The sequence below is a fragment of the Cololabis saira genome, chromosome 6 (assembly GCF_033807715.1).
Source record: "Cololabis saira isolate AMF1-May2022 chromosome 6, fColSai1.1, whole genome shotgun sequence".
Taxonomy (NCBI): domain Eukaryota; kingdom Metazoa; phylum Chordata; class Actinopteri; order Beloniformes; family Belonidae; genus Cololabis; species Cololabis saira.
The window spans coordinates 26,950,429-26,972,509 of NC_084592.1; the positions used below are offsets into that span (position 1 = coordinate 26,950,429).

The 22,081-nt window shown below is 41.7% G+C and overlaps 2 protein-coding genes across 4 annotated transcripts in view; one reads left to right on the forward strand and one right to left on the reverse strand.

Annotated features, from left to right (window-relative positions):
• The window catches only part of LOC133446092 (endoribonuclease YbeY-like), a 4,474-nt gene extending 1,114 nt beyond the window's left edge, over positions 1–3,360 (forward strand). The window contains exons 2-4 of the mRNA XM_061723867.1: positions 967–1,098; positions 2,215–2,283; positions 2,704–3,360. Coding sequence (XP_061579851.1) covers positions 967–1,098; positions 2,215–2,283; positions 2,704–2,799 — 297 coding nt within the window. The 3' untranslated portion in view covers positions 2,800–3,360. The remainder of the gene's footprint in view (positions 1–966; positions 1,099–2,214; positions 2,284–2,703) is intronic.
• Positions 1,157–22,076, reverse strand: usp37 (ubiquitin specific peptidase 37). Of its 3 annotated transcripts, none has more exons than XM_061723863.1 (24): positions 21,928–22,076; positions 19,308–19,521; positions 18,137–18,287; positions 17,821–17,909; positions 17,611–17,744; positions 17,403–17,480; positions 17,096–17,184; positions 16,811–16,904; positions 16,508–16,663; positions 16,229–16,360; positions 15,962–16,085; positions 15,329–15,576; positions 15,106–15,223; positions 14,896–14,975; positions 14,625–14,789; positions 13,718–13,768; positions 13,362–13,509; positions 13,057–13,270; positions 12,776–12,942; positions 12,286–12,346; positions 12,059–12,174; positions 11,447–11,516; positions 6,185–6,323; positions 1,157–4,778 (listed from the first exon to the last, which is right to left on the reverse strand). In XM_061723863.1, exons 2-24 carry the CDS (start codon positions 19,479–19,481, stop codon positions 4,691–4,693), a joined length of 2,886 nt encoding a protein of 961 aa, XP_061579847.1. In that variant the 5' UTR covers positions 19,482–19,521; positions 21,928–22,076; the 3' UTR covers positions 1,157–4,690. The 3 variants fall into 3 exon arrangements, with proteins under 3 accessions (XP_061579847.1, XP_061579848.1, XP_061579846.1); XM_061723864.1 differs by having other exon boundaries at positions 1,158–4,778; positions 13,057–13,273; positions 17,611–17,726; XM_061723862.1 differs by having other exon boundaries at positions 1,158–4,778; positions 13,057–13,273.
• Positions 22,077–22,081: the final 5 nt, after the last annotated feature.

Genomic DNA, 22,081 nt, shown 5'->3' on the forward strand with positions numbered 1-22,081 from the left:
CAACAGAGATACAAAAACTGGAATACTCACAGGACCATAAGGATTCAGGGAATGTATAATACACCGAATTTAGAATAATCAATGAACCTGAAGGGGGTGGGTGACTTCATGAGCTGATAACTATGATACAGCTGCCACTCAGGAAGGGTTATCATCATACCAAAATATCATCTATAGACATGGATCTTTTCAAAAATCACAAGTAAGTTTTTGTCACCTTGAGTGGTACTGATATCTGGTCTGGCCCATGGACTAAGGGGTGCAGATCCGATGTCAGGATTGGGGGGGACACCAACGTGATTTTAATTTTTAATTTTTTGCCAATATGCAACTCATACCATGCCATACATTTGTAAAGGCTTGCCAAAAAAAACTGCACAGGGAATAATTTATTGTGCTTACCTTTCTTGTTTATTTGTCCTAAACAGCCAACAGTGTGTGTCACTGCTTACTTAACTGTTATATTCGTAAATCATAATTTTAAGGGTTTTGGGCTTGTAGTGTCTACTCATCTCAAATTCTTCTCACCATCTTCCTTTTATCCTATGGGACTACTTTATGCACGATCAATTGATATATGGATGAAATATGCAGCCCTAAACAAGTCGTTTAAACTAACCGATCATGTTTTAACACAGTTATGGTGGTAAACAGTTCTAAAAAAAAGAAAAAGGACCCATTGCTTTCATTCTGTACACCTCAAAACGCACCGTGGATGTATTATTTTTTTAGAAATAAATTTTTAATAAATATTCTACATATTCAAACTTTAAGTCTGAAAAAATACATTTGTTCAATTTCGAATAATTTAGGGTATTTATATTGGGGGGGACAATTCATGTTTTTCAGAAATTGGGGGGGACATGTCCCCCCCGGTGCCCACCGGGATCTGCACCCATGCCGCTGTATGTGCGTTGATATTATTATTTTCATGTATTCAAACAAACGTTTGTCGTTTTTTTTTAGGATCTGAGACCTGGGAAAATGCCTTGCCCCATTCATAGAGATGAACTGAACCTTGGGGACATTTTCCTTGGGGTCGAATTTGTGATGAAGCAGTGCCAGGAGGACTCTCTCGATCTGCATGGTGCTCTTACTGTGAGTCACTGATGGCCCTACATTATATTAACTCTTGCAAGGAAACTTTATTTATAAAGCACATTTCATATGATGAGCATGGACTCAATGTGCTCAAATACATAAACAAACAAACAACAAAATTACAGGTTTACAATAACAGAAACAGACAAAAGTATGTCAAGAGAAAAACAATAATAATTCAATTTTAACAAAAGTGCGATCACCCAGCCAACCATGTTGACTTTACTGAAACGCCTGTGCAAAAAGGTAAGTTTTTAGTCTGCTTTTGAAAGAGGGCACTGTTGGAGCAGACCTTAGTTCCTGCGGCAAGGAGAGTGTAGTAGTGACTGAAAGCACCATGAGCAGATCTAGTGTAAATTCTAGGTATGATGAGAAGACTCTTATTTGATGATCTAAGGCAGTGGTCCTCAACCTTTTTTCAGTGATGTACCCCCTGTGAAATGTTTTTTCAGCCAAGTACCCCCTAAACAGCGCAAAGCACTTTTGGTTGTAAAAAAAAAGACCTAAAACAGAGCACTGTGCCATCAGTAACTGATTTATTAAACATAAAAATATTGCTGCTACGCTTCAACCACGACTCCATCGTTGGTCCAAGTGATTGACAGGTGAAGCCAGGTGGCATTTGACAGGTTAGGTGGAACCATCCTGATGTTTGGGATACTCTGCGGTTTTAGGATAATAAGTTGAATAGCCTACTCCTGAAGATAGAATTCATTTCATGAATTTAGACTTATATTTTCCTCAATTATTTATGAAATATTTTTTTTTAAAGGATTTTTGCATGGATGCTACTTTTTAAATATATGTATATTTTAAAATCTCACGTACCCCCTGGAGTGCCTTCACGTACCCCCATTTGAGAACCACTGCTCTAAGGGATCTGTCCGGTATGTATTCAGTGAGCATGTCAACCATGTAGGAGGGAGCTAAGCCATTCATAGTGGTTCATGATAGCGTAAGAATTGAAAACGAATAAGAAACATGTCTTTCTATCACCTACCTACACCTGTAAAACCTCTACAGTATGTTGGACACCACTACATTTACTGGTGTCTACAATAATGTAGTCAATTGGCACTGACAAGTTGTTCCCCATTTGTCTTCGGGTCTTAGGTTGTCACAGCCCATGGTATCTGTCACCTGTTGGGGTACAGACATGAGACAGAGGAAGAATGGGCCGAGGTTGGTATGGTGATCACTAAGTGAAGATTTCTTGATCCTCAACTAACAGAATTTGGTCCAAATGTGTTACATTTTTTTTCCCAAACATCCCCAAAAATACACATCTTGGTGTATCTTTAGTTTGTAACTTATATTCTGATTTTGATATCCCAATCATTAGTATTGACAACACTTACAAAATGAACTGTTTCTTCAATTGAAACTTTTTAAAGTAAACTTTATAATGAGCAGTTTGTTCAAATTCCCACTCCAAGCATAACAATCATGAAATGAGTTTAAATAGAAAACTTTACTCCATCATTTTTTTTAATTGTCATTTATTCCCTTATTTCTATTCAAAACTCAATATATAAATCTTAAAGTCATTGACATCCAAGTTAATATGTGTAAATATTAAAAGATTGTGTTATTTTCTTATAGATGCTGCAGAGGGAAAGCTACATTCTCAGTGAGTACAACAGACTCACAGGTCGACATCTAGAACCGTTGATGAACAGATGCAGTCAAGACAGGTGACAATGACTGCTGCAAACTTCACAGTTCAAAGATGCACTTACTGTTCTGCAAAGTCCAGACAGAATAATTTTATTCACTACTGTGGTTCGTAATCAATTATTTAAAAAAAACAGTGCCGTCTTATTCACAATGAATATTTGCTGCAAATGTTAAATGACTTAAATCCTCTGTAATAGACATTTTTAAGTTAGATTGTGAATATTTCCTTTTCAAGCTGTAGGTGTGTGTAGAAGAAATTTATAAAAGCAACTTTTAAAAAGTTTGTTCTTTCATTGTATTTTTTTTTTCATTAAAATCTGCTTTTGGAAGAATCAGTTGTGTATGAAGAGTAGAAAAAAAGCTTAATTCCCACTTCACAAATATATTTTACCCTCTTTGCACAACATTTGAAGCAGGATGTTCAGGAAAGCAAAGGGTTTCTAAAACCTAAGTTGTGAGATGAGAACAAATTTGTAAATTGTGTCCTCATCTCACAACTGCCCTAATCAAGTTGTCATGCGACAGTATTCTGTACTTCTGAAAATGCCCAAATACAAAGGCCCTGCCCACGTGTCATATTTGCTCTAATTTCTTTTAAAAATGTAATTGTTATATTTTGCAAATTTGAGAAAATTAGGATGAATTGTGACTAATTAAATCAAACGTGGCACATAAAAGGCATATTTTAGAGTGACTTCATTTTTACAGTGATTAAAAGAAAGAACTCCTCTTGCACTGGAACCAACAAAAATACTTCCACGGTCCATTCTATCAGCCAACATGCCTGATGAGAACTAACTGAAGAGGGTTAGCTGGGATCTATGCTGTTAACTCAACTTTCACAGGCCTCAGATGGAGACATAAAAATCATACTGTAAATGCCTTTCTAGGTGATTGGAAATGCCATCTATTCTCTTATGACTTATTTTGGGCTAATTAAGACAAATTAACCCTATGTTGCAATTAATAGAAAAATCTGTTGGCTTTATATATATATACACATAAACACACAGGAACATCTGACTTGCACATTAAGGTCTGACACACATTCAAAAACAAGCTTGTGCACCTTTCAAAATAAAGCTTGTATACATATTTATAAAAGTTTTCTTGGGAGGCACAAGGTCAAAACTCACAAAAAGAATAATGTGAGTTTAACTGAGAAAAAGCTCAGTAACTAACAGGCGTCTCTGTTCATATATATATATATATATATATATATATATATATATATATATATATATGAAAACTGGAAATAACCATACACACATCTGTTTGAAAGTCAAGCACAAAAAGAAACTGGGAAATCATTCAAACGTACAGAAAGCTGATCTGAACTGGTTTGTGCCCTAACATAAATATTGCACCAAAAGTACCCGCTAAATTACAGCCACCCTCTAGAACTATAATAGCTTATACTCCAACATAAAATATATTTTTATTTAGGTTATACTGGAAATAAAGGGTTTGCAAATATACAGTCCACGCAGCACCAGTAGCATCTGGGTGTTTGATCATTTTAACGTAAAAAGTCTATTCAAAGAAGCTCATTTAGAAAAAAAAAAAAAAAAAAAAAAATAGAAAAACAATTAATGAAACCCTAACAAAGAAAAACTGGGCCCCAAACAGAGAGGCAAAAATTGTTCCTCCTAACATTTGTAACTGCATTTCTGGTATCTTAAGGAGTCTTAACAGTTTGCCACCTGTATTGGCAAAAGCAGGTGTTTGTTTAACATGGCAATTAGAAATATTTAGAGGAGAAAGACGTGTCTGGAGACAACCAAGAAAGGACGGCAATCAGTAGCACAGAAGGTTGTTAGCAGGACAGCTTCCTTGAGCAGGGATCAGCTGTGGATGAGAGTATGCACATGGGCTTGTCCAGAAATGTAGCGCTCGTCCAGAAATTTTGAGCTCAGAGGGGCTGCAGGACGTTCCTCGCTGCTTCTGAAGAACTGCTGGCTCCAGACCTCTCCATCTCAGACAACTGCTCAAACACATCTCTGAGGACACACAAAGTAACACGAGGAAGGGTTGGTTTACAAACTCTTCTGGACAGATATGCCAATAAACACAAAATAAATGTTGTCCAATGTTTGCCATTTTATACCTGTGACTCCAAGGTAACATTTATCATTTTGAAGTCCAAAAAATAGAATTACTATTTTCTCCAGCGTTTCGCAACTCAGTCACCATTTTTTCCCTCACCTACCGGAACTAGTTTTCCCTTTCTGGGTGCATACTGTGCAGATAATAAAACTGGACTTAAACCAATGTCTGGAACAAGGAACACGTGGTGCTCATTTTAGGAAAAAGTAGATGGAGATTCAGTGGAGTAACAGCTGTGATTGATACAGAGGCCAGAACTACATGAAAACAATGTGTCAAGAGCAAATAGTCATTAGCACTCTGGAGAGGCTTCAGCATCTTCATTGGCATCGCGCTGCTCTGACACTAGTGTAAAAGAGTATGAAATTGACAGCTACGGAGCCAAGACGACACGCTCATCAGGAAGAACAACTATGCACTGAATTTTTCCATTTCTAAATGAATAGTTTGTGTCTATCTGCATCTTTCTCTAGCACAGTGTTGTGAGTCTTATGACATAACAGCCTACCAGCTAATCCTTTGACATTTGGTCTTTCCAATACTCTAGTATTAGAACGTCACATCTATTTTTTTTAAATACATTAATTTATTCATATATATTTTTTTAACAGTCTTAACCACAGTGAAATCAATGTTAGCATTTTTCAGCTAATCGCAGAAATGCAGTTCTCCATTTCTTCTTCCTCCAGTGACATTTGTTCTAATGCTTCCCTTACACTTTCCAGGTCCCTGCAATACCAACATGTGTGGTTTAAGGTGCGGGTATACTTCTGCGTCACACACACGCAGAGCACACGGCGCACCCGTGACGCCGTCACGAATCGTTCAGAGTTCTCTGTCTCTCCATTTGGTCGCGGTGCAGTACCCCCCGCGGCCACTAGTTAGCGATCTTTTTCTGAATGGTTTATCCGACTTTTTCCGGTCACAGTAAATCAAAGAAATAAGGACAACTATTGTGCAAAAAACAAAAACAAAAAAAATCACATATAAACGAAGAAAAAAGCCCTGGAAGTTCACTACTGATTCAAACCGGAAATGCTTCGCTTTCAAACGAACCAATCACAGCCCTCTCGGTCTGCGTGTGGTCGGCGTCTCCTCGACGCGTAGTTACAATTTTCGGGAGGTGCACGTCACTGACACTGACATGTGACGGCGTGTCCTCTGCGTGTACAAAAACCACACGCCGTAGACACGGCGTCGTTTTGACGCAGAACCATAATTCAGCCTTTATAATGTGCATTTATATTCTTAATCTATGTGTTTGTTTAAGGACATCTATCTAGTTGCTTTCCCAACTCACTTGTGCATGTAGAAGAAGATGTATCCACTACGGTCACGGTCGCGTTGCACGGCTGCTTCTTGTGTGCGCGACACATCCAGGTCATTGTAGGTCAGCCAAGACTGCTTCTTCATGTCATAGACGTCACTGATATAATGGCCTGAGGGGGGATAATCGAAGTTGAGTGTGAAAACAAGGAAATTTGATTTTCTTAAAAGGGTTCTGAGACGCATAATAAAACTAAAGGTATCCATTCTCTATTTAATATGCCCAATAGCTTTGGTGCCCCAATCTTGTCAGTTTTCAGTATGTTCTGAGGCCGTTGCAGCTGAAGTGTGATCATCTGGGCTCTCTTTCCCATCATTGTTTTCTTTTTCATTTCAATTTTTAATCTATTTTCATAAAAATATGAGTCACGTGTATTTGTTTTCTTAATTAGAGAGGCTTCTGATCAGACTTTCATAAAATCAACAAAACATGTTACTTATAAATTGACAACAGTGTATTCCAAACTTTCTTCAGGTGAAGTTAAAGATTTCTGTGAGCTGATACTATTTTGGCTTCTTGATTAGTGTCATTTGTAATTAATTTTCATTTCATCTACTACTACTTGAACCGCCACCTTACTGTGGTGGAGGGGTTTGTGTTGCCCGAGTGATCCTAGGAGCTATGTTGTCGGGGCCATTACGCCTCTGGTAGGGTCTCCCATGGCAAACAGGTCCTAGGTGACGGGCCAGACTAAGAGCGGTTCAAAGCCAATCATGGATAAAACGAAATCAAGGACCGTTACGTCGCCCGGATTGGCGTCACCGGGGCCCCGCCCTGGAGCCAGGCCTGGGGTTGGGGCTCGTAGGCGAGCGGCTGGTGGCCGGGTCTCTGCCCGTGGGACCCGGCCGGGCTCAGCCCGAAACGGCGACGTGGGCCCGCCTTCCTGTAGGCCCACCACCCGCAGGAAGGGCCGTGAGAGGCCGGTGCCATGTGGGCTGGGTAGCAGTCGTGGCGGGGTGCCTCGACGACCCAATCCCCTGACCAAAACCCTCTCAGTGGGGACATGGAATGTCACCTCGCTGGGGTGGGAAGGAGCCGGAGCTTGTGCGTGAGGTTGAGAGATACCGGCTAGAGATAGTCGGGCTCACCTCCACACATAGCTTGGGCTCTGGAACCCAGCTCCTTGAAAGGGACTGGACCCTCCACTACTCTGCAGTTGCCCAGGGTGAGAGGTGGCGGGCTGGTGTGGGCTTGGTTATAGCCCCCCAGCTCAGCCGCCATGTGTTGGAGTTCACCCCGGTGAACGAGAGGGTGGCTTCCCTGCGCCTTCGGGTCGGGGAAAGGTCTCTCACTGTTTGTGCCTACGGGCCGAACAGCAGTGCGGAGTACCCGGCCTTCTTGGAGTCCCTGGGAGGAGTACTTGATAGTGCTCCAACAGGGGACTCCATTGTTCTACTGGGGGACTTCAACGCTCTCGTGGGCAATGACAGTGATACCTGGAGAGGCGTGATTGGGAGGAACGGCCTCCCCGATCTGAACCCGAGTGGTGTTTTGTTGTTGGACTTCTGTGCTAGTCACAGTTTGTCCATAACGAACACCATGTTCAAGCATAAGGGTGTCCATCAGTGCACGTGGCACCAGGACACCCTAGGCCGGAGGTCAATGATCGACTTTGTTGTCGTTTCATCTGACCTTCGGCCCCATGTCTTGGACACTCGGGAGAAGAGAGGGGCTGAGCTGTCAACTGATCACCACCCGGTGGTGAGTTGGGTGCGCTGGCAGAGGAGGAGGCTGGACAGACCGGGCAGACCCAAACGGATTGTGAGGGTCTGCCCCTCGAATACTTCGAGGATCTCCTCAACCCGACTGACATGCCTTCCAGTGAGGAAGCAGAGGGTGAGGACTCGGGGAGGTGCTCATCCATCACCCAAGCCGAGGTCACTGAGGTGGTTCATAAGCTCCTCAGTGGCACCGGGGGTGGATGAGATTCACCCTGAGTACCTCAAGTCTCTGGATGTCGTAGGGCTGTCTTGGTTGACACGCCTCTGCGACATTGCATGGAGGAAGGGGACAGTACCGCTGGCAAGTGGCAAACCGGGGTGGTGGTCCCTCTGTTTAAGAAGGGGGACCGGAGAGTGTGTTCCAACTATAGGGGGAATCACACTTCTCAGCGTCCCCGGGAAAGTCTACGCCAGGGTACTGGAGAGGAGAATACGGCCGATAGTTGAACCTCGGATTCAGGAGGAACAATGCGGTTTTCGTCCCGGTCGCGGAACACTGGACCAGCTCTACACCCTCCGCAGGGTGCTCGTCAGGGCCGGATTTACTGAGGGGCAGACTGAAATGTAGGGTGGGCGATGCCCGTGCCGCAATGCGGCGCGGGCGAAAACATTTTGGGGGGTCAAACCCCCGAAATGCATAGAAAACTATGCTGTCATCATATCAGTTCATCTATCTTCTCCACAGTATGCTAACCCAATTGCCCTTCCTGACACTACCCTCTGCATTTACCCGGTCTTGGGACCGGTGTTCTGCCAATCTTTGCTACCTGCCGAGAAATGCTACTTTGTGGTTCTGCGCATGCGCACAGTCGATTTTCAAAGTTTGATTGCCCCGCCAATCATTTCTTGCACGATGTAAAATGGATAATATGGGATGTTGAGTATTTGATCCATCAAAATACACTACCCATGACATGAATTGCATTACACATTGTGAACATTATACGATAAAGAGAAAAAAAAACAATTCTATCGCTTTATTTGATATTCATTCAGTCATTGGCCTTTATTTAACCGGGCGGGTCATTAAGAACACATTCTTATTCACAATAACGGCCTGGCAAGAGACAAGGAAGTGGGCTAAGGAGTAAAATACAGAAAAAAACAAAACACAAAAATTGTAGCTCTGCAAAGATAGAAAACCGTTAGGTTTTGGCAAAGCAGCAAAAAATGGCAGAACACCGGCACAAATAGGACACTGGCTTGTGCCCTGTTGAGGCTGCATTTATTTAGTTTTTTGCTTTTTTTTTTGCTTTTTTTTTAATCGTTTGCTTTTTTTTTTTTTAATCAATCAATCGTAGCCTACGGCGTAGGTTCTGCGTTGATTTAAAAGGTCCCGCGGCAGGCTGGCGGCTCCAGAGCCTGCACGGCATGGACCGGGATAGAGAGAGTATTCTCCATCCCGGCGAGGGCGGAGAGCGCCGGTGCGGGTGGCGGTGCGCTGCGGTGCCGTGCAGGCTCCGCGTGCAGGAGCCGCGGCTACGGCGTAGCCTACGGTGTAGGGTAAGCGGCGACGTGCACCATTCTGCGTTTGTGTAACGCAGAACCATAAATCAGCCTTCAGTGTGTGCTGTTCTGAACACTTCTCCGCCGAGACACAACTTTTGCGGTATGCGTTCATTGTTGTGTCTAAAAATGATGTGCAGTGCCCACCCAATCAGAAACGGTACACAGTGATATTTTTTTATATTTATAAAAATATAAAAAAATAAATGATCCCCATAACTTTGATTGGGTGGGCACAGGACGCACGTTTGGGTGGGCACAGGACGCACGTTTGGGTGGGCACAGGACACCCCTGCCCCCCCTAAAACCTGCCTCGGTGCTCGAGGGTTCATGGGAATTTGCCCAACCAGTCTACATGTGTTTTGTGGATCTGGAGAAGGCATTTGACCGTGTCCCTCGTGCCATTCTGTGGGGGGTGCTGAGTGAGTATGGAGTCCGGGGCCCTCTATTAAGGGCTGTCCGGTCTCTGTATGATCGGAGCAGGAGTCTGATTCGCATTGCTGGCAGTAGATCAGACTTGTTCCCGGTGCATCTTGGCAGGGCTGCCCTTTGTCACCGGTCCTGTTCATAATTTTTATGGACAGGATTTCTAGGCGCAGCCAGGGGCCGGAGGGGATCCGGTTTGGAAACCACAGGATTTCATCTCTGCTTTTTGCGGATGACGTTGTCCTGTTGGCTTCATCGGACCGGGACCTTCAGCATGTGCTGGGGCGGTTTGAGGCCGAGTGCGACGCGGCAGGGATGAGAATCAGCACCTCCAAAACCGAGGCCATGGTTCTCCACCGGGAAAGGGTGGCATGCCTTCTCCGGGTGGGTGGAGAAGTCCTGTCTCAGGTGGAGGAGTTCAAGTATCTCGGTGTCTTGTTCACGAGTGGGGGAACGATGGAGCGGGAGATTGACAGACGGATTGGTGCAGCGTCCGCAGTTATGCGGTCGATGTACCGGACCGTCGTGGTGAAGAGGGAGCTGAGTCGAAAGGTGAAGCTCTCGATTTACCGGTCAATCTACGCCCCTACCCTCACCTATGGTCATGAACTTTGGGTAGTGACCGAAAGGACGAGATTGCGGATACAAGCGGCCGAGATGAGTTTCCTCCGCAGGGTGGCTGGACGCTCCCTTAGAGATAGGGTGAGGAGTTCGGTCACCCGGGAGGAGCTCGGAGTCAAGCTGCTGCTCCTTCACATTGAGAGGAGTCAGCTGAGGTGGCTTGGGCATCTGTACCGGATCCTCCTGGACGCCTCCCTAGGGAGGTGTTCCAGGCATGTCCCACCGGGAGGAGAACCCGGGGAAGACCCAGGACACGCTGGAGAGACTATGTCTCTCGGCTGGCCTGGGAACGCCTCGGACTCTCCTCGGAAGAGCTGGAGGAAGTGTCTGGGGTGAGGGAAGTCTGGGCATCTCTGTTGAGACTGCTGCCCCCGAGACCCGGGAACAGATGAGCGGCGGACAATGGATGGATGGATGGATGCTGCTACTACTACTACTACTGTCATTTAGCAGACGCTTTTATCCAAAGTGACTTACATCTGAGACACACACACACCATGGAGCAATTAGGGTTAAGAGCCTTGCTCAGGGGCCCAAGGTGGTTCATCTCGATTGCCATTCCAGGGCTTGAACCACCTCTGTAGCCACGGGACTACCACCCCCTCATTGATATTTCAGTAAGCTTTAACACAAATAAAAGTGATATCTTCAGCAACTTCCATCAAACACAAATACGAATAGTTAGGGCAAGCACGTTTGGAGAAAACCAGACTAAGTAGTATCTATCAGTTTAGTGTATAATTTTGTGCTCACTCTGTATCTCAGTCAGTCTTGGGCATGTCTGAGTGAAGTCACAAGAACATACACTTAAGTGACCGACTGATTGTCAGTGTTTTAAGACACTGATGAAGCCTATAATGTGGTGCAGCTAATCCCTAAAAAGGGCGTAACTATAGAGTACAGTAGCACTGAGAGGGTTAATCTCATGTCCTTGAAGATAAATACAAAAGCAAGTGCTCACCAGACGAGGAGCTGCTTCCAATGTGACTCACAACACTGATAAGCCTATAAGAATTGGCCAGGTCTCCAGTCTGTGAATGTAAACAAGTTATTGGGAATGAGGATGAGTCTATCAGTCAAGTACAGTCAGGCTGCAAATACATGCATGAATCGCTACAAAAAAAATAATTTTAACAAATTAAAAATCAATGTGATCAATCAAAAGCAGTTATTAGGGTTATCCAAATGGCTAATTTTAGTACTGCAGATCTTTGTAATTAATGTCCAAATCCCTAAATTGAACACCCAATACCACCTTGCAGACAAATACATGAATATTTGCCCAATGATAATGAGCAGTTTTCTACTTTTGTTCATTTTATATTCAAATAATTTTTCTATGGATACATTTTTGACCATAATACCTCAGAGATTCTACTGTAAATAAGTCACCTAAAGCTCAAACACAATCAATTATAAAGATGTGTGTAATTCACAGCACGTTATTAGTACAGTTTGAAAAGACAAATCAAATATTAGGTTTTTAAAATCATTCAAATTTGCATTTTTCCAAATTCAAAATACTTTTTTATTTCCCGAGGAGAAATTGATTAATGACTAGGATGAGGAGTACCTCAGCGTTTCTCTTCAGGTTCTCTGCCTCTGCCTCGGTGTATTCCATGTCCAGCACATCCTCATTTCCAGAATCATCATCTGAACACAGCAGCTCAGGCAGGGAGTTGTTAAACTCTGTTGGTTAAAAAGAGGATGCTGGTACTATTGTCACATTTTAACAGAAACCGGAAAGATTAAAGACATCATTATATGTTATTTGTTGAGGAAGTTTTTTTTTTCCCAAACCTTGCAAACTGAGCTCAGTGGCCCTCTTCAGATCATCATCCTCTCTCATCTCCTGCGCTTCCTAAACAGGGTGATGTGAGATCAAAGGATAATATTATTTAGTTTTTATTTATAACAGAATTATTTATTACATTTCCACTGAGGTCTATTCTGTGTTTTAAATCTGCTTGGACATAAAAGTACACGTTTCAGTGTGGCCAATTATACTTAAAGGCTTTTCGTCATCGACTCAGTGAGGGAACTTTCTTTTCCTTCTTTGGACTATTGAACACACTGTTGATGTTAATAATGTATAGTTTCTCTCAGAAGCAGTTTTAAAAAGTTTTAATGAACATTTACAATTCTGTCATGTTTTCCAGAAAAACGTAGGCCATTTTGTTATATATTCATATCTTGGAACACTTTTCCTCCCTTTGTTCTGCTTTACAAATGTGTCATAAGAATGAATGAGTTAAAGCAAATGTCGTGAGTTTTTTTTTTAAAGTCTTACATGCTCCTGGAGACTCTGGGCCAAAGCCTGCTGCAACTCCTGCTCTTCCCTCTCCTGATCCAGACTGTACTGCTGAACCCAATCCAACTCCCCTTGTTGCTGCACGCCCTCTGGAGTCTGGTTCTCCTTGTTTTCATCCATGGTCAAGTCCAATGAATCCAGCGCATCTAAACAATATAATGTGTGTTATATCCAACCCATGCTGCATTCATGAACTCTTATGTCTAATCTCAGCAGAAAACTCATCCACTATGCAATATGACTTCTTGATTTTAGAATACCTGAGGGTTGTTTATTGCCCGTTTCAAGCAGATCTGCATGATAAGCCAGGTCAGCATCTGTGTCTCCAAACCCTGTGTCAGGGCTGCTCGTTGGCTCATCCTCTAGGGCAGGTGGCGCAGACAGCCCAGCCTCCTGACGACTCATCTCCAGCACAGCGGCCAGCATTTCGTCATCATTTATGCCACTGAAATCTGCTGAATCCCCTGTTGCTGCCTTCTGAAAACATGTTAAACTGCATCACATCAGAAACACAAACCAAACGGGAAGCAGACTGAAAAGATTTAGGTCATAAGCAAGCACTCACCTGTTCTGGACGATCATCGTCTTCAGGCAGACAGGTGCTGAGCCGCCGCCTGCGGCTTGCATGCACCTTCCTGATCGGCTCCTCTTCACAGTCAGAGTCCAAAAGGATATAGGTGGAGCTAGAGTTGGAAACTTTTCCTCCAGTCCTCCTGCAGAAAGTCACATGTTATGCCATATGTACCAGAGTTACTATCAAGACACTTTTAATCTAATTTATCAGTTTTGAACGTCCTTATTCAAAAATGATAGAGAACAAATGGTGATAACAAAAACCCTTCAGAACAATACTTTAGTTTTAACAAGTGTCAAATACTCAATCTGTTTGACAACATTGCTTGAAAACCAAACAGAACTCACCGAAGAGGGTTGGAAGAGTTGACTGACTGTGATATCTTAAGTGTTCTCGATCTTTAAGGGAAATACAAAAATAAAGAGAAAAAACATTTTATGACATACAGAGTAAAGTGGATGGATGCCCGAAAGAAAACCTTTATATCTATCAGACAAATTAAATATCTGTCGGCATAGAAGGAAAATTAACCAAAAAATTAATGTAAATACATAACTGAATAAATTAAAGGGTATTTATAAAATTGCTTGCTGGTGAGCACAATCTTTTACAACGGTGCGTGTCATGAGCTGCACCTTACGGACAGGACCAGCACGCCCCCATGTCTGCTCAACTGTAAATAAGTACTAATGGGTAAACACCGGAGCTAAAACACTACTAGTTATTTTTCTCAGTGACAATGCAATCGATTTTTGCAAACCATGCTCAGCAAGGGTTCGGAGATGAGGTTTTAACACTTATATCTCACATGAAAGGCTGTCATTGCTGTGAAGCTGTAGTAAAATAATATGAAGCAGCAGCTGGGAGTGCTGACACTAAAAGCAATTACATTGTGTTTTTATTCCCATTCAGCAGCATTTGAAATCTGTAAAAATAATTTCCTGAAACAGCAAAAATAGTGGAATTCGTTGTGCTTAGGGATATTTCTGTAAACATCTTTTGTTGAGACTGCACTTTTATGACATAAGAAAATGTCTTAATTACATGTTCAAAAAAACATTGAACTTAAAAAATACCTCACATCCTCACAATTAAAAGTTTTATATACACACATAGTCTTTGTTATTCATAAAATCCTTACATACGGTTATTTTAAGATAAACCAGTGACAGTTCTGTCAAACCATTTTTCTCCAGATGTGTGCTTTTTATTTTAATTGTAATTGTAGTTCCAAGTTTTATATTTTTGCCTTACACAGAAGCTTGGGAACTCCAGCCAAGACTGATGGGAGGTCTTGTTGATTCAGTGCAGTGGGACAGCAAGGTTAAGTATCGGGGGATCACCACTTGCTGACCTAGCTTACTGTTCAGAGACAGCTGAGCGTTAAAGCTGTAGCGTTTCAGGTGCAGGATGAGCACTCTGAGGAAAAGAGATACACAACACGTTATCACAACTTATTAGCATCCCGGTTCATTTTTACATACATTAAGAAAGTCTGTGTTTCATGTCTTATGTGTGTAGATACCTGGGTAGTTTGCTGAATTTATGTGTAACAGTTGCCACTTTGCCATTGCACTTTTCACATGAGTATTCAATTTCCTCCATCTGCAAAAACCAGGAAAAATTACTCCTGTAATTACTTGCAAATATCTATTTAGTTGATACTAATTTAGATTCATGCAGAGATTCAATTTGAACAAAAAACTAAAAGGTCACTGTTGATGCCAACACTCACCCTGAAAAAGAGATCCAGCGAGTCTTGAATAGAGCGAAGTGGCAGGGTCTTCTTTCTTCGTGGCAGGTCAATGGACAAGTCATTGAACTGCTCGCGTTTGGTTACCACTTCACCGCAGCTGCAACATGACAGAAGTTTCAAATCTTCTATAGAACGTCCAACAACTGTTTTCAGTAACATTAAAGGAATGACAATCTAAATGGTCAGAGGACACGATCCTCACCCTTTGCAGCAGATTGTGTGTTGCACCTCAAATTCCATGTTGACCGCCACCGGACATGTGTAGATGCGGGAGGTGTCCACTTCGTCACCAGGTTCCAACTTGTCTGCAGATGACGCCGTTGTTGCCTCCTGGCCGTTCTCGCATACTACAGATGAAGATGGCGCTGTATCGTTTGTCCAACTCTTGTTCATTTTCTCCACATCATCCTTGAGCTGGTCCAAACACTGACTCAAGAACTCATGAGCATCCTGAAAAATACATAACATGTAGGAACTTGAAATTAGGATAAAAAAACTAAAACAAACAAACAACATTTTAGACAATAGGTGTAAAGAGTTATCCTAAATCTATGCATCACAATGATCCCTATCATTTAGAAAACAAGTATTAAAATGACATCTTAAGCCACAAAATGACCCTGCACACATGCATTTTGCATTACAAATTGGTAATTTTTCCTGAATACAGTTTGGTGGCTATTATTTTTAATCTATTGTCCACTTTTACTTTTTAGCTTAAAAGCAGCATATATCTAACAGTGCTAAACTCAAGTTCATACACATTTTTAGACTCTCTCAGTAATTTTAGGACACACTCAACATGCAGTGCTGGATCATGGGGGGAGAATATTACATTCTGCATGTTTCCAGAGAAACGCTCAGCTGTTGACGAGATGGCACTCTTCACTTTCCTCAACAGGTCCTTTTTTGTCTCTGGACAGCCCACATCTTTCTTAACCATAAGGTGAGCGAAACGCCTGCAGAGTGAAAACTTCAAATGAGTGAAGAAATTATTTTGTAATGTGCTGGTATGTCAATATTTCTCATAAGCTGCTATTGGCACACTCTGAACAGATGAACTAGTGTATCTGTAATATGCTGCTTGATGTCAATGTAGTACCTGAGCAAAGCATTAATGGGGACCTTCTTCCAAGGGATGCTCTGCTTCAGCATGTCGTTGGAGAAGGAAGGCAGGCTGAAGAGCGACTGCAATATGGCATTCATGTAGCAAGTGTTTCCAAGGTTGGAAAATCTGCAACGGTAGGCAAAAATAAGGAACATGATAATTAATGGTGACCCCAACTGCCTTTGTTTCATTTTTACATAGATACAGTATTTTTTGCAAAGTACATGGAATTTATAATCATAGTGCTTGGAGGAAGCAAAGTTTAATTCTAACCCTTGCAGAGGAGGCTGCGTCTGGGCTAAGGTAGATGGCCTCTGCTTGTTCCAGCCACCATAGTCAAGCGAGGGCCGCACCTTCTTGTAGGGAGTGGAGTGGTTGGGGAGCAAGAGGCTTCTCTTGGCTGGTGTCGTTTGTGTGGTACTGGCAGACCTAACAGGATACAATCATTACAGATGTAACACAGCAGAACATTTACTGCTTTCACAGGCTCGGCCGCAATTTAATCATGTGTTTATTTGGAATTTTTAAACACTGCAAACTCCTTTGTTTACATTTAGACAGGCCACAGGAACTCACCTGTCCAGAAAAGTGTGGCTCTGGGCGTAGTCTTTAGTTACAGATCGGCTGCCATAAAATGACGTTGGCTGAAGTGGACTTGTGCCCAGTGGAGCTACAGGTAAGCAGGGGAAAAAAAGACATGTCTGGTGATGCATACAAAAATGTATTCACGGCATCAGTGACTGCATGAATCATTTAATGTCAAATTAGATATACTAATCTACACAAAAAACATTGACCAGTCATAACCCACTTTGTGTTACACATATGATGCATCTCTTGAGATGTTTAGGAGTAGTTTACCTGCGCTCCTGTTCTCTTCCGTCTGCTTCAACTTTTCTTTGCAGCTCAGAAGAAACTTCCTGGACGGGTCTGAAGTGGCCTTGTTGTTGCTAAAATATATAAACATGACTATTTTAGAAAGATATCCAAATGTGGAAACTAAAAACTTAAAATAAACCTACAAGACGCCAAAAACGCTGCTTGTTGCTCTACAATCTAAATTAACCATTTGGTAAGAAACAACATACGGCCAGTTAAACATGATGGTCCTGAGGATGGAGATGTCAGATCACTAACTGCACCCAACTATAAGCAGTGCTGCATTTACCTTGAGGAGTCATTTTCTTTGGGGTAATCCTCACTGAGGTCACTTTCAGAGGTAAGTAGTCGCTTTCTTTTCTCGCCCCTGTAATACAGCAAAGCAAATTCATGATCTTAGACAATATTGGCCAGATAGTCCTCAAGTGTGGGAGAAACTGTGTTTGGGCTGTGTGTGTGTTTATTAGAGCGTCAAAAGTGACCATACAAATCCACACCTGTTTTCAGACAGTCCAGTGCGGGTGGGAGTGGAGGCTGCTCTGCTTGGGCTACTCAAAGGCTTCCGTGGGGTTGTGTCCTCTCGGCCTTCTGCACTCTGCCGCCTCGGTGTTGTCTGAAACATGTTAGGAGTCTGCAGGTTTGAGACAAGCCTTCAGTCTAAACTCAAAATACTTTGTTGAAGTTGGTGTTTTAAAATTGTTACTAACCTGTTTTTCCCCTGATGGGCTGGTCTCATTTTTCATAGAGCGGTTACCAAGGACACTTAAGTTTGCACTTCCATGGGATGACTTTAAAACTGTGGAATGAGCAAAGAATAAGAGTTGGTAAAAGCATTTATTAAACTATGCAATAAAAGAGTTTTAAATTACAAGTCAGCAGATTTATCAGTATAGACAGATGGTTATTACAGCTTTAAACCAGCTTTCAAAAAATAAATGTGTCCACCTCCATCATTTGCAAATCACCACACTTTGTGCAGAGCCAATTAACTTATCATTACATATGAAGCAGTTAGCCAATTACCTGGCTTTCCTTGTTTCAGCTTTTCCAGGTATTCTTTTGTTCTCTGCACCAAAGATGGGGGCATCTTATCGAAGGAGATGACACTGGTGTCCTTCAAGGTCAGCATGATCCGGTTGAAATTCTGTGAAATGCTTCTCACATTCTGGGTCAGCTAAAGTTGAGAGAAGAATTCAAGATACTTTAGTTTGTATTGAAATGCAGTTTTATTCAAGTTATTTGTTCCATACTTGAACACCCCCCGCTAGTCTGTCAATCTGTGCGTCTTTAATCACATCAGCTCGCCAGCTGACAGACACTCTCAAATTTTACATTTGGTGTGAAATTAAACTGTAGTTGGGTGACTAACTTAATAAAGCATCACACTCTAGACAGATTTATTTAATTTATGTTTCTTGCATTTCTACAGATGATAAGTTGTGGCCCCAAACATTGTGACCAAAAAAAGACGTGACCATCCACTGTTGAACAATGTTCTGCAGGCGAAAGCAAAACCTAGACTCTCCAACTGTATCCAGGTTAAAAAACAGACTTTGTGGAGAATAAGAAAAGGGAAACCAAAAGTCTGCAGTTTCATTAACTTCTCAAATTACACAATATTCCATAAAAAAGTAGTTCCTTGTGACTCTAAATACAACTTACATTCATATACTTTATAATTTAGTAACAGCAGACAGCACACAAGTACTAAAGACTGACTTATATAGTGACGCCATTGGTAGTAGTAGCCTTATTTCTTAATGGCTCAAAAATACATCTACATGCAACGGGTGTTACATTCTCAAATGACCAGAAAAAAACTTTTTCACAATGCAAATTTAACACCTGCTGCTTCTTTGAAGCACCACAATGCACTTTACAATTGATCGTTTTTTTTTTTTTTTTTTACAATTCCACACCTCCACAGGCTAAACTTTTGACACATGGACCATGTCGTTTCTCTGCACAAATGCACCATCTAGTGGCAGTGAGCAAGAATGTTACGATTATAAGATTTTTTATTAAATTTTTTTGCCAAATGCTTCGTCTAAGGGGGCCCTTATATGTGGATTTAGCGACCAATCCATAAATATCTAGTCAGCTTGCTTTATCAGTTGACCCAACTGGAAATGACAACACAAGATTACACTCTCACTTAAGTGCCACAAATAAAGAGGAAAAAATATTTACATACCTGGAAAGTTTTTGGAGCCCCGCCACAGCTGAATCTCAGGCAGAGGTTAACTTTGTTTTCCTTCTCCAAAATCTCGAAGGTCCCCTCTCTCCATCTGGTGGTGCCGAATTCAAGGCTGGAAAAACGGATCCGTACAGCGACACCACTGGAGAGTTTGGGCACTAAGGTTGCCATGGCTTGCTATCCTGGCGGTGCACTTACGGGCAAACAAATCCTGAAAGGAAGAAATTAAAGTGTGTGTAAGTGCAAGAACCGCCTTGTTTAGTCTCCAGAGAACGGATTATAACTAGTACAGGTAATTACGTCCCTACATGGCCTGGCACCACCTTGCCTCCAGGAATATTTTAAATACAGACAGTCGCGGGTCACTCGAGCAGTGTCCAACAGAGTGGTAGAGGTTCCATTCAGAAAAACTGCTTTTAGCCATAACGCACTATCCATAAAGGGTAGTGCGTTATGGAATTCTATACCTGTACACATAAGGGAATGCCCCTCTTTAACAACTTTTAAAAACCAGATAAAAATATGGCTCAGAGGTCAACAAATGTGTACACACACCTAATGTGTGCTTGGGCCTCCTCCTACCTACTAACTTTTTTTTTTTATCATTCTCATTTTACTAATTGTACTTGTCTTTGTTTCTGTTTTCTTTTTCTTATTGCATTTTTATCTTCTCTGCTTTTAACACCATACCTGCCTATATTGGACTGCAGATGGAAACTAGCCTTGTGCTACAATCTGGTACATTTACATATTTTTTTTTTTATTTATTTATTATTATTTATTTATACAATGACAACAGTAAAGTTTTTTTTAAATCATACAAGGACAAATATATTGTGCAGGAGAGGAAAAGAAGCCAGAGGGGCTTATAAAAAATCCTCCCCCTCAATACAAAATCACCAAAACAAATCAATCAATAGAAAAGAATAGAAAGGAAAAGAAAAGGTAAAAGAAACAAAGAAAAATACAATAAACACCCAAACAAAAATATCTATGAAATGGCAATTTCATTTTAGTACGAATAGCCTGTTAATTTTGTCTATATAAAAAGATACCCCATTAAGTTGGTCCTAAACATTTTTAAGGATGACACTAACTTAGTGTTAGTGTTAATCTATCTAAACAGTTCCAGAGTTGAGGGCCATGGAATTTGATAAAGGATTGGTGACTGCAGGTACGACAAAGAGGTAAATGAAAGTTCTTCCCACCTCTAACTGAATAAGAATGAATATCTGATGATAACAGAAAAAAATTATGAAAAGTGCCTGGAATGTCTTGTTAGAAATGAATGAACTTAAACATAAACAGGCATGGTTGAAACTTGTTAATAGAAAAAATTGATAATAATTTAAATTTGCTAAATAAGGGTGCAGAAGGTGCTTGATGAGAAGAAAATGAAATCATTCTCAAGAATCTTTTCTGAATTAGAAATAATTGGTTAAGGTACGAAGAATAAGAAGCGGCCCCAAACAATGTTGCAATACGTCAAGTATGGATAAATTAGACTATAATATAATATCATGAGACAGGACTGATTAACTAAGAAAGAAACTCTTCTAATAATACCACAGGATTTCATAATTTTTTTGCATACATACTCAATATGTTTTCCCCAGGATAATCTTTCATCCACTAGTACACCAATAAATTTTACACATGAAACCTGTTGGATTTCAATATTATTAATTTGGAGCTTTAAATCCTGCTCAGGAAAAAATTTGTTTTTGTTTCTAAAAAGAATATAATTTGATTTATTTATATTCAAGGAAAGCTTGTTCGTGAGAAACCATCTTGAGGCGTATTCCAACATGATATTGGCATTTCTTACAATCTTACTTCTTTACATACCTATGTAAATATGTTCATCAATGTGCATTGTCCTGAGAAATAAATAAATAAATAAGTCATAGCGCAGCGTGCACATGTTGCAATACACAGTTGTAATATCTTTAAAATGTCAGGCGCGAACTGTAATTAGTGTCACCAATCTGCAGTTAACAAATAATAGAAAACATGTATTAATCTCTTTGTGTATTTTATTAGCCACCAGAGAGAACTGGAAATAAATCACATATAACCTCAAACCTCAGGATACTCGGTTGATAAAAGCATGTTAGCTCAGGTCGCAAGTCACAACAAACTCCGAAGTCTCCTGAACAAAAACACCAAACACCAGTGACGGCTGTTTTACAACACTACCTACATATGAGACGTCCCCGGAGAGATTCTGGCAAACCAGACCAGAGTTTATGAGAAGTGTTTAACCTCTTAACGGGTCCGTTAACAGTGTGTTCTTATCAGCCATCACTCTGTCCATCAGCAGCACAGATGAGCAACACGTCGTGATCTGTCTTTTCCTGCTTCTAACTAATAACTCAGCATGATCCCAGCAAACTAGTCCTAAAAGTGTCGGCGTCCAGACCCGCCACGGGAATCCGCGGATGCTGCAGCTCGGCCATCCGTCCAGGGATGCAGTACCGTCTGAATGGATGGAGGAGGCCGACATTAGCACGACCGCTAGCGGACTAGCCAGCGCTAGCCGACCGGCTAATCCACCTGACTGTAATGTGGTGATGGAAACGGGATAACGCCGTCATTACGCTGCGGGCGCCTTTACCTGTCAATGAGGGTTCGAGCTGGTATTCAAACTTGGAGGACGTAACTCTGTGTTGAAGTGTGTCCCGCCTGCAGAGAGCTGGTTTTGGCCGGCATTCAGCTGCTCCAGCGTTGTTGACAGTGGAGCCGCACACGGTGATGGCGGGAACGGGAAC